The sequence below is a fragment of the Callorhinus ursinus genome, unplaced genomic scaffold (genome assembly GCF_003265705.2).
Source record: "Callorhinus ursinus isolate GAN/ISIS: 27379988/994484 unplaced genomic scaffold, GSC_fseal_2.0 scaffold7, whole genome shotgun sequence".
Classification (NCBI taxonomy): Eukaryota; Metazoa; Chordata; class Mammalia; order Carnivora; family Otariidae; genus Callorhinus; species Callorhinus ursinus.
The window spans coordinates 74,951,553-74,965,222 of record NW_027397069.1 but is presented as its reverse complement, the minus strand read 5'-3'; the positions used below and the strand labels follow the sequence as shown (position 1 = coordinate 74,965,222).

The 13,670-nt window shown below is 39.3% G+C and overlaps 1 protein-coding gene across 2 annotated transcripts in view; it reads right to left on the bottom strand.

Annotated features, from left to right (window-relative positions):
- CRYL1 (crystallin lambda 1) overlaps positions 1–13,670 on the bottom strand; it is a 149,329-nt gene that overhangs the window by 103,106 nt on the left and 32,553 nt on the right. For both annotated transcript variants that reach the window (XR_012378841.1, XM_025875210.2), the window contains exon 3: positions 8,541–8,667. Coding sequence is in view for 1 of the 2 variants with exons in the window: in XM_025875210.2 (XP_025730995.1) it covers positions 8,541–8,667 (127 nt within the window). In the remaining variant the exon portion in view is untranslated. The remainder of the gene's footprint in view (positions 1–8,540; positions 8,668–13,670) is intronic.

Here is a 13,670-nt window from a genome sequence, read left to right as displayed (position 1 = left end):
TCAGGTCTCAACCAGTACCAAAAGACTGGGATTATTCCCTGCATATTTTCAGACCACAATGCTTTGAAACTAGAACTCAATCACAAGAGGAAAGTCGGAAAGAACTCAAATCCATGGAGGCTAAAGAGCATCCTACTAAAGAATGAATGGGTCAACCAAGAAATTAAAGAAGAATTAAAAAAATTCATGGAAACCAATGAAAATGAAAACACAACTGTTCAAAATCTTTGGGATACGGCAAAGGCAGTCCTGAGAGGAAAGTATATAGCAATACAAGCCTTTCTCAAGAAACAAGAAAGGTCTCAAATACACAACCTAACCCTACACCTAAAGGAGCTGGAGAAAGAACAGCAAATAAAGCCTAAACCCAGCAGGAGAAGAGAAATCATAAAGATCAGAGCAGAAATCAATGAACTAGAAACCAAAAGAACAGCAGAACAGATCAACGAAACTAGGAACTGGTTCTTTGAAAGAATTAACAAGATTGATAAACCCCTGGCCAGACTTATCCAAAAGAAAAGAGAAATGACCCAAATCAACAAAATCATGAATGAAAGAGGAGAGATCACAACCAACACCAAAGAAATACAAACAATTCTAAGAACATATTATGAGCAACTCTATGCCAGCAAATTAAGATAACCTGGAAGAAATGGGTGCATTCCTAGAGATGTATCAACTACCAAAATTGAACCAGGAAGAAATAGAAAACCTGAACAGACCTATAGCCACTAAGGAAATTGAAGCAGTCATCAAAAATCTCCCAAGAAACAAAAGCCCAGGGTCAGATGGCTTCCCAGGGGAATTCTATCAGACATTTAAAGAAGAATTAATACCTATTCTCCTGAAACTGTTCCAAACAATAGAAATGGAAGGAAAACTTCCAAACTCATTTTATGAGGCCGCCATTACCTTGATCCCAAAACCAGACAAAGACCCCCTCAAAAAGAAGAATTACAGACCAATATCCTTGATGAACATGGATGCAAAAATTCTCACCAAAATACTAGCCAATAGGATCCAACAGTACATTAAAAGGATTATTCACCACGACCAAGTGGGATTTATCCCTGGGCTACAAGGATGGTTCAACATCCGCAAATCAATCAACGTGATACATTAACAGAAGAAAGAACAAGAATCCTATGATCCTCTCAACAGATGCAGAAAAAGCATTTGACAAAGTACAGCATCCTTTCTTGATCAAAACTCTTCAGAGTATAGGGATAGAGGGTACATACCTCAATATCATAAAAGCCATCTATGAAAACCTACAGCGAATATCATTCTCAATGGGGAAAAGCTGAGAGCTTTTCCCCTAAGGTCAGGAACGCGGCAGGGATGTCCACTCTCACCACTGCTATTCAACATAGTGTTAGAAGTCCTAGCCACAGCAATCAGACAACAAAAAGAAATCAAAGGCATCCAAATCGGCAAAGAGGAAGTCAAACTCTCACTCTTTGCAGATGATATGATACTGTATGTGGAAAACCCAAAAGACTCCACCCCAAAACTGCCAGAACTCATACAGGAATTCAGTAAAGTAGCAGGATATAAAAGCAATGCACAGAAATCATTAGCATTCCTATACACCAACAACAAGACAGAAGAGAGACAAATCAAGGAGTCGATCCCATTTACAATTGCACCCAAAACCATAAGATACCTAGGAATAAATTTAACCAAAGAGGCAAAGGATCTGTACTCAGAAAACTATAAAATACTCATGAAAGAAATTGAGGAAGACACAAAGAAATGGAAAAATGTTCCATGCTCATGGATTGGGAGAACCAACATTGTGAAGATGTCAATGCTACCTAGAGCAATCTACACATTCAATGCAATCCCCATCAAAATACCATCCACTTTTTTCCAAAGAAATGGAACAAAGAATCCTAAAATTTGTATGGAACCAGAAGAGACCCTGAATAGCCAGAGGAATGTTGAAAAAGAAAAGCAAAGTTGGCGGCATCACAATTCCGGACTTCCAGCTCTATTACAAAGCTGTCATCATCAAGACAGTATGGTACTGGCACAAAAACAGACACATAGATCAATGGAACAGAATCGAGAGCCCAGAAATGGACCCTCTGCTCTATGGTCAACTTATCTTTGACAAAGCAGGGAAGAATGTCCAATGGCAAAAAGACAGTCTCTTCAACAGATGGTGTTGGGAAAATTGGACAGCCACATGCAGAAGAATGAAACTGGACCATTTCCTTACACCACACGCAAAAATGGACTCCAAATGGTTGAAAGACCTAAACGTGAGACAGGAGTCCATCAGAATCCTAAAGGAGAACACAGGTAGCAAGCAACCTCTTCGGCCTCAGCCGCAGCAACTTCTTCCTAGAAACATCGCCAAAGGCAAGGGAAGCAAGGGCAAAAATGAACTATTGGGATTTCATCAAGATAAAAAGCTTTTGCACAGCAAAAGAAACAGTCCACAAAACCAAAAGACAACCGACAGAATGGGAGAAAATATTTGCAAATGACATATCAGATAAAGGGCTAGTATCCAAAATCTATAAAGAACTTATCAAACTCAACACCCAAAGAACAAATCATCCAATCAAGAAATGGGCAGAAGACATGAACAGACATTTTTCCAAAGAAGACATCCAATGGCCAACAGACACATGAAAAAGTGCTCAACATCGCTCGGCATCAGGGAAATCCAAATCCAAATCAAAACCTCAATGAGATACCACCTCACACCAGTCAGAATGGCTAAACTTAACAAGTCAGGAAACGACAGATGTTGGCGGGGATGTGGAGAAAGGGGAACCCTCCTACACTGTTGGTGGGAATGCAAGCTGGTGCAACCACTCTGGAAAACAGTATGGAGGTTCCTCAAACAGTTGAAAATAGAGCTTCCACAATAGCCAAACTGTGGAAAGAGCCAAGATGTCCACTGACAGATGAATGGATAAAGAAGATGTGGTATATATACATATATACACAATGGAGTATTATGCAGCCATCAAAAGGAATGAGATCTTGCCATTTGCAATGATGTGGATGGCACTGGAGCGTGTTATGCTGAGTGAAATAAGTCAATCAGAGAAAGACATGTATCATATGACCTCCACGTATGAGGAATTCTTAATCTCAGGAAACAAACTGAGTGTTGCTGGAGTGGTGGGGGGTGGGAGGGATGGGGTGGCTGGGTGATAGACATTGGGTAGGGCATGTGCTATGGTGAGCGCTGTGAATTGTACAAGACTGTTGAATCACAGATCTGTACTTCTGAAACAAATAATGCAACATATGTTAAGAAAAACAAGAAGATAGCAGGAGGGGAAGAATGAAGGGGAGTAAGTCAGAGGGGGAGACAAACCATGAGAGCGGATGGACTCTGAAAAACAAACTGAGGGAACCCTCCCCTCTAGAACCCTCAGTTTGTTTTTCAGAGTCCATCGTCTCTCATGGTTCGTCTCCCAACCAGGGGGATGGGTTAGGTTGGTGATGGGTATTAAAGAGGGCACATTCTGCGTGGAGCACTGGGTGTTATGCACAAACAATGAATCATGGAACACTACATCAAAAACTAATGATGTAATATATGGTGATTAACATTAACAATAAAAAATTTTAAAAAAGTAAATTTTATGTTAAAAAAAACTGTAAGATATCACCTCACATCTGTCAGAACGGCTAAAATCAACAACACAAGGAACAATAGGTATTGGCGAGGATGTCGTGAAATGGGAACCCTCTTACACATTTTTTTCTACCTCACATAGAATATTCACCAAAAGAGACCATATGCTGGATCATAAAACACACCTCAATAAATAAAGAGAATAGAAATCTTGTAAAGTATGTTTTGGGATCATAATGGAATTAGACTAGAAATTAATAACAGAAAGATATCTGGAAAACTCCCCCAGATTTGTATGCTAAACAACCCACTTTTCCTTAATCCATGAGTGAAACTACAGGTCATAAGGGAAATCGGGAAATATTTGGAATATTATGGAAAAGGCAAAAGTGTAGGGACAAAAAAACAGATGCCTGTTTGCTTGGGCCTAGGGAAGTGGAGAGGAGACTGACCACAAGGAGGAGGGCATTCTGTGCAGTAATGGAAATGTTCTTAAGTTTGAATGTGATAGTGGACAGTGCATCATTACATGCACTTGTCAAAACACACAGAACTGGTCACTAAAACTAGGGAATTTTATTATATGTAAACTGTACCTCAATAAACCTGATTTTACAAATTTTTCTTTAAAAAAAGTACACAGAATAGGAAAAATGAAATTCAAATTTCCACGTACACTCCTGTATGTTCTCAGTGTTGGCTGCCCCATGTGCCCTTCGCTACATAAGCCCCCCACACCCACACCCTCATCCAGCCTCAGTGAATCAAGACCAAAAGTCCAAGAAGCTCCCATCCTTTAAGAAAACATAAATTTAAAAGTGGTGTTAGTGTTTATGAATACTGCATCCTATAATTACTGACAGCCCTCATCAGAATGACTAGCATCCTCTAAATTTTAAAGGTAAGGTTCAGATGTAAATTCTCCTTATCCACACAGATGATATAATTTTTACTTCCAGATTTCAGCAGTTGTCCTTGATTTTGTATAAGGAAAGTCATTTAAACTCCCTAATTCTATAAGCCTTTCCCATGGCTCCTACCAGCTACTTCAATCTCAAGTCTTAAATTCCAGAGATCAGATAAAGGCTCTGTATCACAGCTAATGAGTCTTAATGCTCTTTCAGAGTCAGTCAAAGCTTTAAACAGGCTTTTCAGAATAAACTTATTTTTCCAGCATAGTCGATTTTCTTGCTAGGCAAGATCTGATTACCAAATTGCGCTAAGTTCTAGAAATTCAGGTTTCATTCTTGTATGCTCCCACATTTCAGTAGACAATTAAGGAACTTTCTGATCCATGCTCCCGCCCTCTGGGGTTTGGGTAGAAGACAAATCTACCACAGAAAGTTACACTCACATTTCTGGGGCTTTGATCCTTGGGGACTCAGTAAATCCTACAGTGGGACTTCTGTAGTTGAACAACTGTGTGGCAAGCAACGTGGTTTTGCTCATTTGTTAATTCACAAACATTCTTGTATGCTCCCACATTTCAGCAGACAATTAAGTTTTTTTTCTCTTACCCATTCTTCCTTCTGATTAGTTTCACTGTCCTATTGAACACCTTCCTTGGAGGATTCTAATCAGGATATAGAATGAAACCCAAACTCTTTATTTCTTTAAGAGAACACTTAAACAGGGCTCTTATGTGCATTACTCCAAGCATTTTATAAAGGTTAACTCATTTCATCTAGGTAAGTCTTCAGTTTGGCATTCCAAGCATTCCCCACTTAGCTTCTACTTCCACCTCTCCAACTGCCCTGTGACTCAGCCTCACCATTCTACTCTGCTTGCCTCAAACATACTCACAGGCACCTCTCATCCTCTGTTCGTCTCTTTCTGAGACACTGTCCCCACCTCATCCCCCAAAATCAACTTGTCAAAGGCCAAAGCAGGCTCAAATCCTACCGTCATCAAACCTTCCCAAAGCCTCCAACTCAGATCTGTGCCCCTCTCCATTACTCTTTGTGGGACTAGAGGTACAAGTAATTTCTGAACAACATAATCTCTTATAGGAATTAAAACTTAGTGGAGTTTGCATCGTCTTTTCTATATTCCTCTCCCTACACTGCCTGACTCAGTGTTGTTCTGCATAATAGATGCTGCTCAACATGTAAATGTCATGTAAATACATTCAATCTATAAAGACAGACCTTAAAGAGCAATTTTCAATACTTTGCATAGAACAACATATATTGCCCCAAATCATTTATTTTCAAAATTGTATACAAATGGTCACTTTATAAAATTACTTATTTTATCAATTTTTTAAGCATTTTCTATGTGCCAAGTGCTGTGACTAAGCATTTTACATGCATTATAACTTAGAATATTCCCCAAAAGTTATTCCATAAAAGACTTGCCTTATATTCAAGTCATTATAAAGTTCTATTATGAAGGTATCTCCTTTTTTGAAAAATAATATACTGTTTGGGGAAGACACATTCTTCTGAACTAATTCAATCATGCTAGCATAGAAATCATCTGATAAAATCTATTTTTTCAAATGGGACCAGGAGACAAAGAAATTTAACATAGACATTTGAATTATTCCTACAGCATGATTTCATAATTGCTAGTGCTGGGAAATTTGGAAATAAACTTTATAAAGATCATTTTAAAACAAAAAAAGTAACATAGCCAGTTGTTATGTTGAGGAACCACAAGTATACCACTACAGAGAAAAAAAAACACCTGAAGGTTTGAGAATTAGTAGCTGAGGCTAGAGATAAAACTTCTAATGCCATGTCATATGTGGGTTAAAAAAAGCTCTGCACAACATCTCAGGAAAGCAACAATGATGTGCTCTGGAAAACTCTGCCTAGAAAGGAGACTCAAAAATAGCTCTCTATTGAAGATAAAGACACCAGAGTCAGAGATGACCGTTAAGGGTTTGAACAGAAGTGTTCTGGGGCGCCTGGGTGGCTCAGTTGGTTAAGTGTCTGACTTCGGCTCAGGTAATGATGTCAGGGTCCTGGATCGAGCCCCGCATCAAGCCCCATGTCCTGTCAGTCACATGGCCTCAACTGGCTCTGCGCCCAGCGGGGAGTCCGCTTGTCCCTCTCCCTCTGCCCCTCCCCTTTCTCATGCTCTCTCTCTCTCACTTTCTCTCTCAAATATAGAAATAAAATCTTTAAATTTTTTTAAAAAGTGTTTTGTGAAATGGGAATGTAAAAATATCTTGGTAATGTGTTACATATTCCTATTTCAGATCACATCATATATGTAATTGTAATATTTTATTATGTATCATGTAAATATTATATATCAAATTCACCCCAAAAAGAATTTTTTTTTAATCTTCTTGTTGGAAAAATGGAGGTTTGCCTTCGATGAGGGTGACCTTAGATGTGAGCATGGATGGTTTTCTTCACAACCACCCGGTGCACTGGGTATTATGCCCATTATCCAGATGAGGAAGTGGGACTTAAAAGTTGAGAAACTCACAAGGGCACACAGCTGCTCAATGCAAAGTCCACTTGACTAAAAGTCTGTGCCCTCAACCACCACCTCCATGGCAGGCAGTTGCCACAGGTCCTTGCTAATGTCAGGGGCCACAAAATCCAAATTGTTTTTCCTCCTCCAGCAGGATCAGCATAAGAAGCATACACTTTCCTTAGAAACAAAATGCATGTGAAGAACCTTCTCTGCTGAGCTCACACTGGCAAAAGTGAGGCCCCCCCGACAGCAGTCAGCAGCACTGCAAGGGTGGAAAGAGATGGCACTGGAAAGCTCCCAAGAGGAGCCCTCTGATCCCTCGTAAGACTCCCCAGTTTTATAGTCTTCACCAAATGAGAGACAGACATGAAAATATGCAAAAGAGATACAGAATTGACCTATCTTATGTATCCAGTCCTCTTCTTATTTTCCATTTGACACGTGTTTGTTAAACAAACTAGAGAAATTTTAGAGCTACAAAGACAGAGAACCTCAATTAACTGTATTTGACCTCAATCTCAGAGCAGCAGCTGACCATAAAACACACTCAGTCTTTTTGGTTTGCTCCCAAATTCTCAGCTAGAATGTCATCACAGAAACAACATGAAATGTGCAACACTGAATCAACAGAAACGTGCAAGCCTCACAACACATGATACCAAGGAGGGGTATCAAGAGTGATGCTTCTTTCAGTTTTAGGTAAATCCGCTTAAACCTTATGGCAGTAAGTGTAACATTTTTAAAAAGACAAATTTATACATCTGGGTTCTTAAATAGGGGCAGGAACTGTCTACAGACACAGGAGCTCCAGGAGGGACGGGTTCTGACCCAGCAGGCACCACGCTGCAGGCACAGCCCCCGAAGAGCCTGGCTGCAGCTTTCTCTGCTGTGCAAACAGTGCCCAAGGAGTTCTTCTTTTAAATACAGTTGTTGGAAAAGTTACACGCAAATGTTACAAGAAATGAAAGGGTTTATTTCAGATGATTTATTTTATTTATTTTTTAAAGATTTTATTTATTTATTGGACAGAGAGAGACACAGTGAGAGAAGGAACACAAGGAGGGAGAGTGGGAGAGGGAGAAGCAGGCCTCCCGCCGAGCAAGGAGCCCGATGTAGGGCTCGATCCCAGGACCCCAGGATCATGACCCGAGCCGAAGGCAGACGCCCAACGACTGATGATTTCTTTTAAATTTTTCCTCAATTATATATGAGAACAAAAATATAATCTCTCATTCAATAGAAAAAGTTTTAGCTGTCCAGAAAACCCTATTTCTGTTCAAAATTCTAACACCTCTGAAAGACAGTATTTAATCAATCACAGTAGTTTGATGAGAGCCCATATAGATGTTTTGAAACAATGCTTCTTATCACATAAAACATAATCCTGACATTCAGGGTACAAGATGCCCACACCCTGCAACTGCCTTTTATCTCCCCTGCTCTTCCAAGGAGGTTGGAAGACAAGCTCTTCAAGCCCTTGAGACTAAGCGCAGTATCAACTCACCTGAATGTGCATGGCGCCCTCTGCCGCTGCTTGCATAGTCAAACAACCACTGATGAGTGACCCCTGCTCTTCAGCACTCAGGGAGCCTTTCAGAGAACCTGACTGCTCCAGAAACTTCATCTCTTTTCTAGAAAGAAAAGTGACCCTGTGAGTATCTGAAAGCAAACTTAAAAACAAAGGTAAACACGAATCCCTAGGGAAATGCAAATCAAAACCAAAATGATATATATACCTACCACTTCACACCCATCAGGATGAAAAAAATAGAAAGTAAACCAAGAGTTAGTGAGGATGTACAGTGTTGGTGGAAAAGTAAAGGGGGAGGTCACTGTGGCAAACAGTTCGATGGTTTCTCAAAAAGTCAAAAAGAGAACTACCTACCATATGATCCCAATTCCAATTCTGTTAATACCCTCCCCAAAATGAAAGCAGATACTCAAACAGATATTTGTGTCTTCATGTTCATAGCAGCATTGTTCACAACAGCCAAAAGATGGAAACAACCCCAAAGTCCATACATGGATGAAAACAAATGTGGCAGATACATACAATGGAATTCAATAGAATGGAATTCAGCCTTTAAAAGGCAGGAAATTGGGGCATCTGGATGGCTCAGTTGGTTAAGTGTCTGCCTTGGGCTCTGGTCAGGATCTCAGGTCCTCAGATAGAGCCCTGCATCAGGGGCTCTCTGCTCAGCAGGGAGTCTGCTCCTCCCTCTCTCTGCTCCTCCCCCCTGCTCATGAGCTCTCTCTCCCTCTCAAATAATCTTTTTTTTTTTTTTAAAAAAAAGGGAGGAAATTCTGTCACATGCTGCAGCATGGATGAAACTTGAGGACATGACACCAAATGAAAACAGCCAGTCACAAACAGACAAATGGTGTATGATTCCACTTATATGAGGTACCTAGAATAGTCAAATTCATAGAGACAGAAAGTGGAATGGGGGCTGCCAGGGCTGGAGGAGGGTACCTGTGGTTTAATGGGTACAGAGTTTCAGTTTTACAAGATGACCTTTTGGGGATAGATGGATGTATGACAGTGAGAATGCACTTGATGTCACTAAACTGTATGCTTAAACATTATTAAGATAGTAAATTTGATGTCATGTGTATTTTACCACAATTAATTTTTTTCTTTTTGTTTTTTGAAGAGATGAGGCAAGGCCAATATGAGGTAAAATTGGAAAGTAGTAGTTCTTCACCCACTTCTGTCAATCCCTGGGGAACAATATTGAAAGAAGGTATCTCATAGTCAGGACCAGGGCCTTCATGGGGCGTCACCCGTGCAGTCAGAGACCCGTGCTCAGAAGGGCCCTCACTGGGTTTAATGCTCTGCTGTCACGGTCTCAAAATGCTTAACGAATATTGAGCAAAGGGCCCCACATTTTCATTTGCACTTGGCCTCACAAATTATGTAGTCATATTAAATAAATATAAACACATACAACATATACAAACACACACACACAGTTGCCTAAGGAGCAACATTTATGCTTTCCAAAAAATTCTGTGAATTTCTGCCAGTGAGTCAAATATTTTTTACAGCATTTCATGTTCATGGTTTTGATCTTTAAGCTGCTTACATCTTCAGCCGAAGACTACCAGGAACACACCTACAGTAGGACAAGTCAAGTTTGTTACTCACTGCATTGAGGGAGAATGCACAGCAGGGGGAACTGTGGGGTATCAGTAAGAAAGTGTCAGGGAGAACCTGTAGCAGGATTTGAGCTTTGGTTGGGTGATTTAGAAGAGGATCTGAGGGTCTGATTTCACTGGATTGGATGCTGTAGAAAGGGAAGGCAATTTGAACACTGTGTATCTCAATAAACATAAATATTTGGAGGACAGACTAGACTGAAGATAAAGCTGTCATGAGCAAAGAAGTAGCAGTCATTCATTTTAGCCAAGAGAAGGCTGCTCAGTATTTGTGGGTTGCACAGTGATCTCATTTTTGTCTATGCTTAGACAAATTTAAAACATGGTCTTGCTTTGTCTCATTCTGTCATGGTCTAAGAGTGACTCTGTCTGAGGTGGGTGTTCGTGAGAATACTTATGTCCAACAGGCTGGGCCAGCTCCAGATGTTAGGGGCTGTGCTTTCATTGTTTTTTGTTTCTTCTCTTTCTTAAAACTATGTATCTTGGATTTTGTTTTAGCTACAAATTGAGGAACAGAAACTTTCTTACTACTGTTACTGAAAAAAAAAATACAAAGATATGCTGAAATGCAAACAGATTATTATACTTAACAAAAAGAAGCTCCATGGCAAAGATAATGAGTCGACAAATGATCACGCAGATTCAAAGTCTTTCCTGCTTCTGAGTCAACAAACATAAAGACTCTATTGCAGGTCATCATCACACATGGGATCTGAACCCAAATTTTTTTAAAGGAGAGGGAGAAATCTGAGATTGTAGTCATGTAGATAATTTGGAAGATCTGTAATATATTAACTTAAAAAAAAAAAAAAACCTACCTTAAAATCAAGCCAGAGAATGGCTACCTTATTTTAGAGGATCCTAAGGACACACATGCAGAAGTTCCTCCTTGGAACAACTCAATGTTAGGAATTGAATACCCCTGACCACTACCCCCAGTCAGCAAGCATTTGAAAAATATTTTTACATGTAACACATTCCTTGAAGTAGAGGTTTATAAAGTTACTGAAAATATACAAAACAAAGTGTGTTTCTTAGCCAGTTATCAAGAAGTTTGTATTAGTTGTCTAGAGTATTGTGTGGTATCTTAGCAACAGATTAGAAATTGACTAAGTTTGATAACCTAAAATCAAGAAAGAACTGATTTAAATGGCAGAAAATAGATATTTTAAACACCATCGAGGGAAATACAGTAAAAAGAGTTACCAGAAAATGTTGCCCTACCAAGATAAGAAGGAAAAGTGAACGTTTACTTGTCCTAGAGGATCCTGAGATTGTGCACCAGCAGTGATCCCCAACCTCCCTGAACACAGTCCGCTTTCTTCACTCAAATAACCACAGTGAGGAAAGCACCACTCGATCCAAAGATCATTTAATTTTCATTTCATGTTTTGGATCCATTTCTTGAAAATTTTTGGAGTTATGTAACTCTGTAAATGTACTAAAAACCACTTTAAGAGCCAAATATATGCCATATATATTATATCTCAATAAAGCTGTTGTATTTGTTTCTTGTTGCTTTTATACAAATTACCACAAACTTAGTGGATTAAACAATACAAATTTATTATCTTACAGTTCCAGGGATCAGAAATCTCAAGTAGACTGACATCAAAATATCAGCAAGGCTGCATGCCCTCTGGAGGCTCTAGAGGCAAATCTGCTCATTGCCTCTTCTAGCTCCTAGAGCTCCCCGCTCACCATTTTCCTTGGCTTCACGGTCCTCTTCCATTTCAGAGCATGGAATCTCATCACTCCAACCTCTGCAATCTCCATCACACCTCCTTCTTCGGCTCTCCTCACTCTCTTCTCCTGATAAGGACCCTTGTAATTACATGGAGCCAATCTGGATAATCTCCCATATTCATATTCTCAACTTAATCACATCTGGTCTCTATTGCCATGTAAGGTAACATAGTCCCAGATCCCGGGGATTAGGGCATGCACATCTTTGGGGGAGTCACTGTTCTACCTACTACACTTACATCAAAAAAAAAACAACAAAAAAACCCTTTTAGAATATGTGATGTATGTAGAATTCCTGTAAAATTACTGTCCAAAATTGTGCTTACAGAACGGAGAGGACTTATCTATTAAAGCTCCCTCAAATCAGAAAATTAGGTTATGTTTGGCTTTTTGTACTTCGCAGATAATTTTCCACCATATTCTGAATTCCACTAGCTATTGAAAAGTTTGTTGTCAATTTGTCACTCTTTTATAGGTAATCTGTCTTTTCTCTCTACTTTTAAGACTTTTCTTACGTCCCTTGGTGTTTTGTAGTGTCCCTGTGATGTATATAGATATAGATATCCTTTTTATTTATCCTGCTTAGGACACTTTGTTCTTCCAGAATATGAGGATCCGTGTCTTCAACTGAAATGAAGTCTTATTCATTATATCTTCTTAAATTGTTCCTCCCTATTCTCTCTAAATCTTTCAGACCTCTAATGAGATCTATGTTAGGCATCCTCTCTGTATCATTCATATTTCTTAACTACTTTTTCACATCATCCATCTCTTTATCTCCTGAATTCCATGCTAAATAATATCTTCAGATCTGACTTCCAGTTTACTATGGTCATAAAACCTTGTCTCTCACGTGTTTGGGGATTTTTAGTTGTGAGCAGATGTTCACTGAACTCTGTGGGAATTCTTTGAGCCTTTGATTTCAGGTACATTATTCTGGAGACGATATGTATCTTCCTGCTGACAGGCACTGCAGACATTACTAACCAAGGGACCGATTTGAATTCTTGGATTAGAGTTTATAAGACCACACAGGTAATATGAATTTGGGTTCCCAAACTCTTAGACAGCTGGTTTATGGTTATAAATTCTCAGAGAAACTCCTTCTCCCCTCCACCCAGAACCAAGGCCGAGACAGACAAGCCCCCACATACAGACCAGTTATTTTTTCCTACTACTCCTTTCACCAACAATGTCACCCTCTGAATAGTAACTTCACTTGGGGGTCTCCAATTTGATCCCCCATCTTACACAGACTAAGGTTTGCTGTTAGAACCAAAGCAAGATTGGCAATTATCTTAGAGCAGCTGTGACGTTCACATATCTCTTGGAATGTGTGCTCCCAAATTTGGCCTCTCAGAATTTCCATTACTTTCTTGCCAGATCAGCTATGCATTATAAACTATAAATTTACTCAATCCTTTTAAGTATTTTGAAGTGGAAAGGTCTTTCAGGATACTTATTTTGCCATATTGCCAGAAACTAAACTCTAGACTGTTTCTTTAAAATCTAATATTCTTAGATATTATGTGCACTTCATATTTCATGATAAAAGAGAAATACTGACCATATCCATTTCAGTAATAAGTTATTAAATACGAATATGATCCCTACTATGCACATGAATTTATAACACACAATTGCTAATTGATTACATCATCGTTCTTGTTCATATGTGTAGCAAAGAAAAATACTGGTTTTTAGAGTTACCACTGGTAAGGCCTTACTC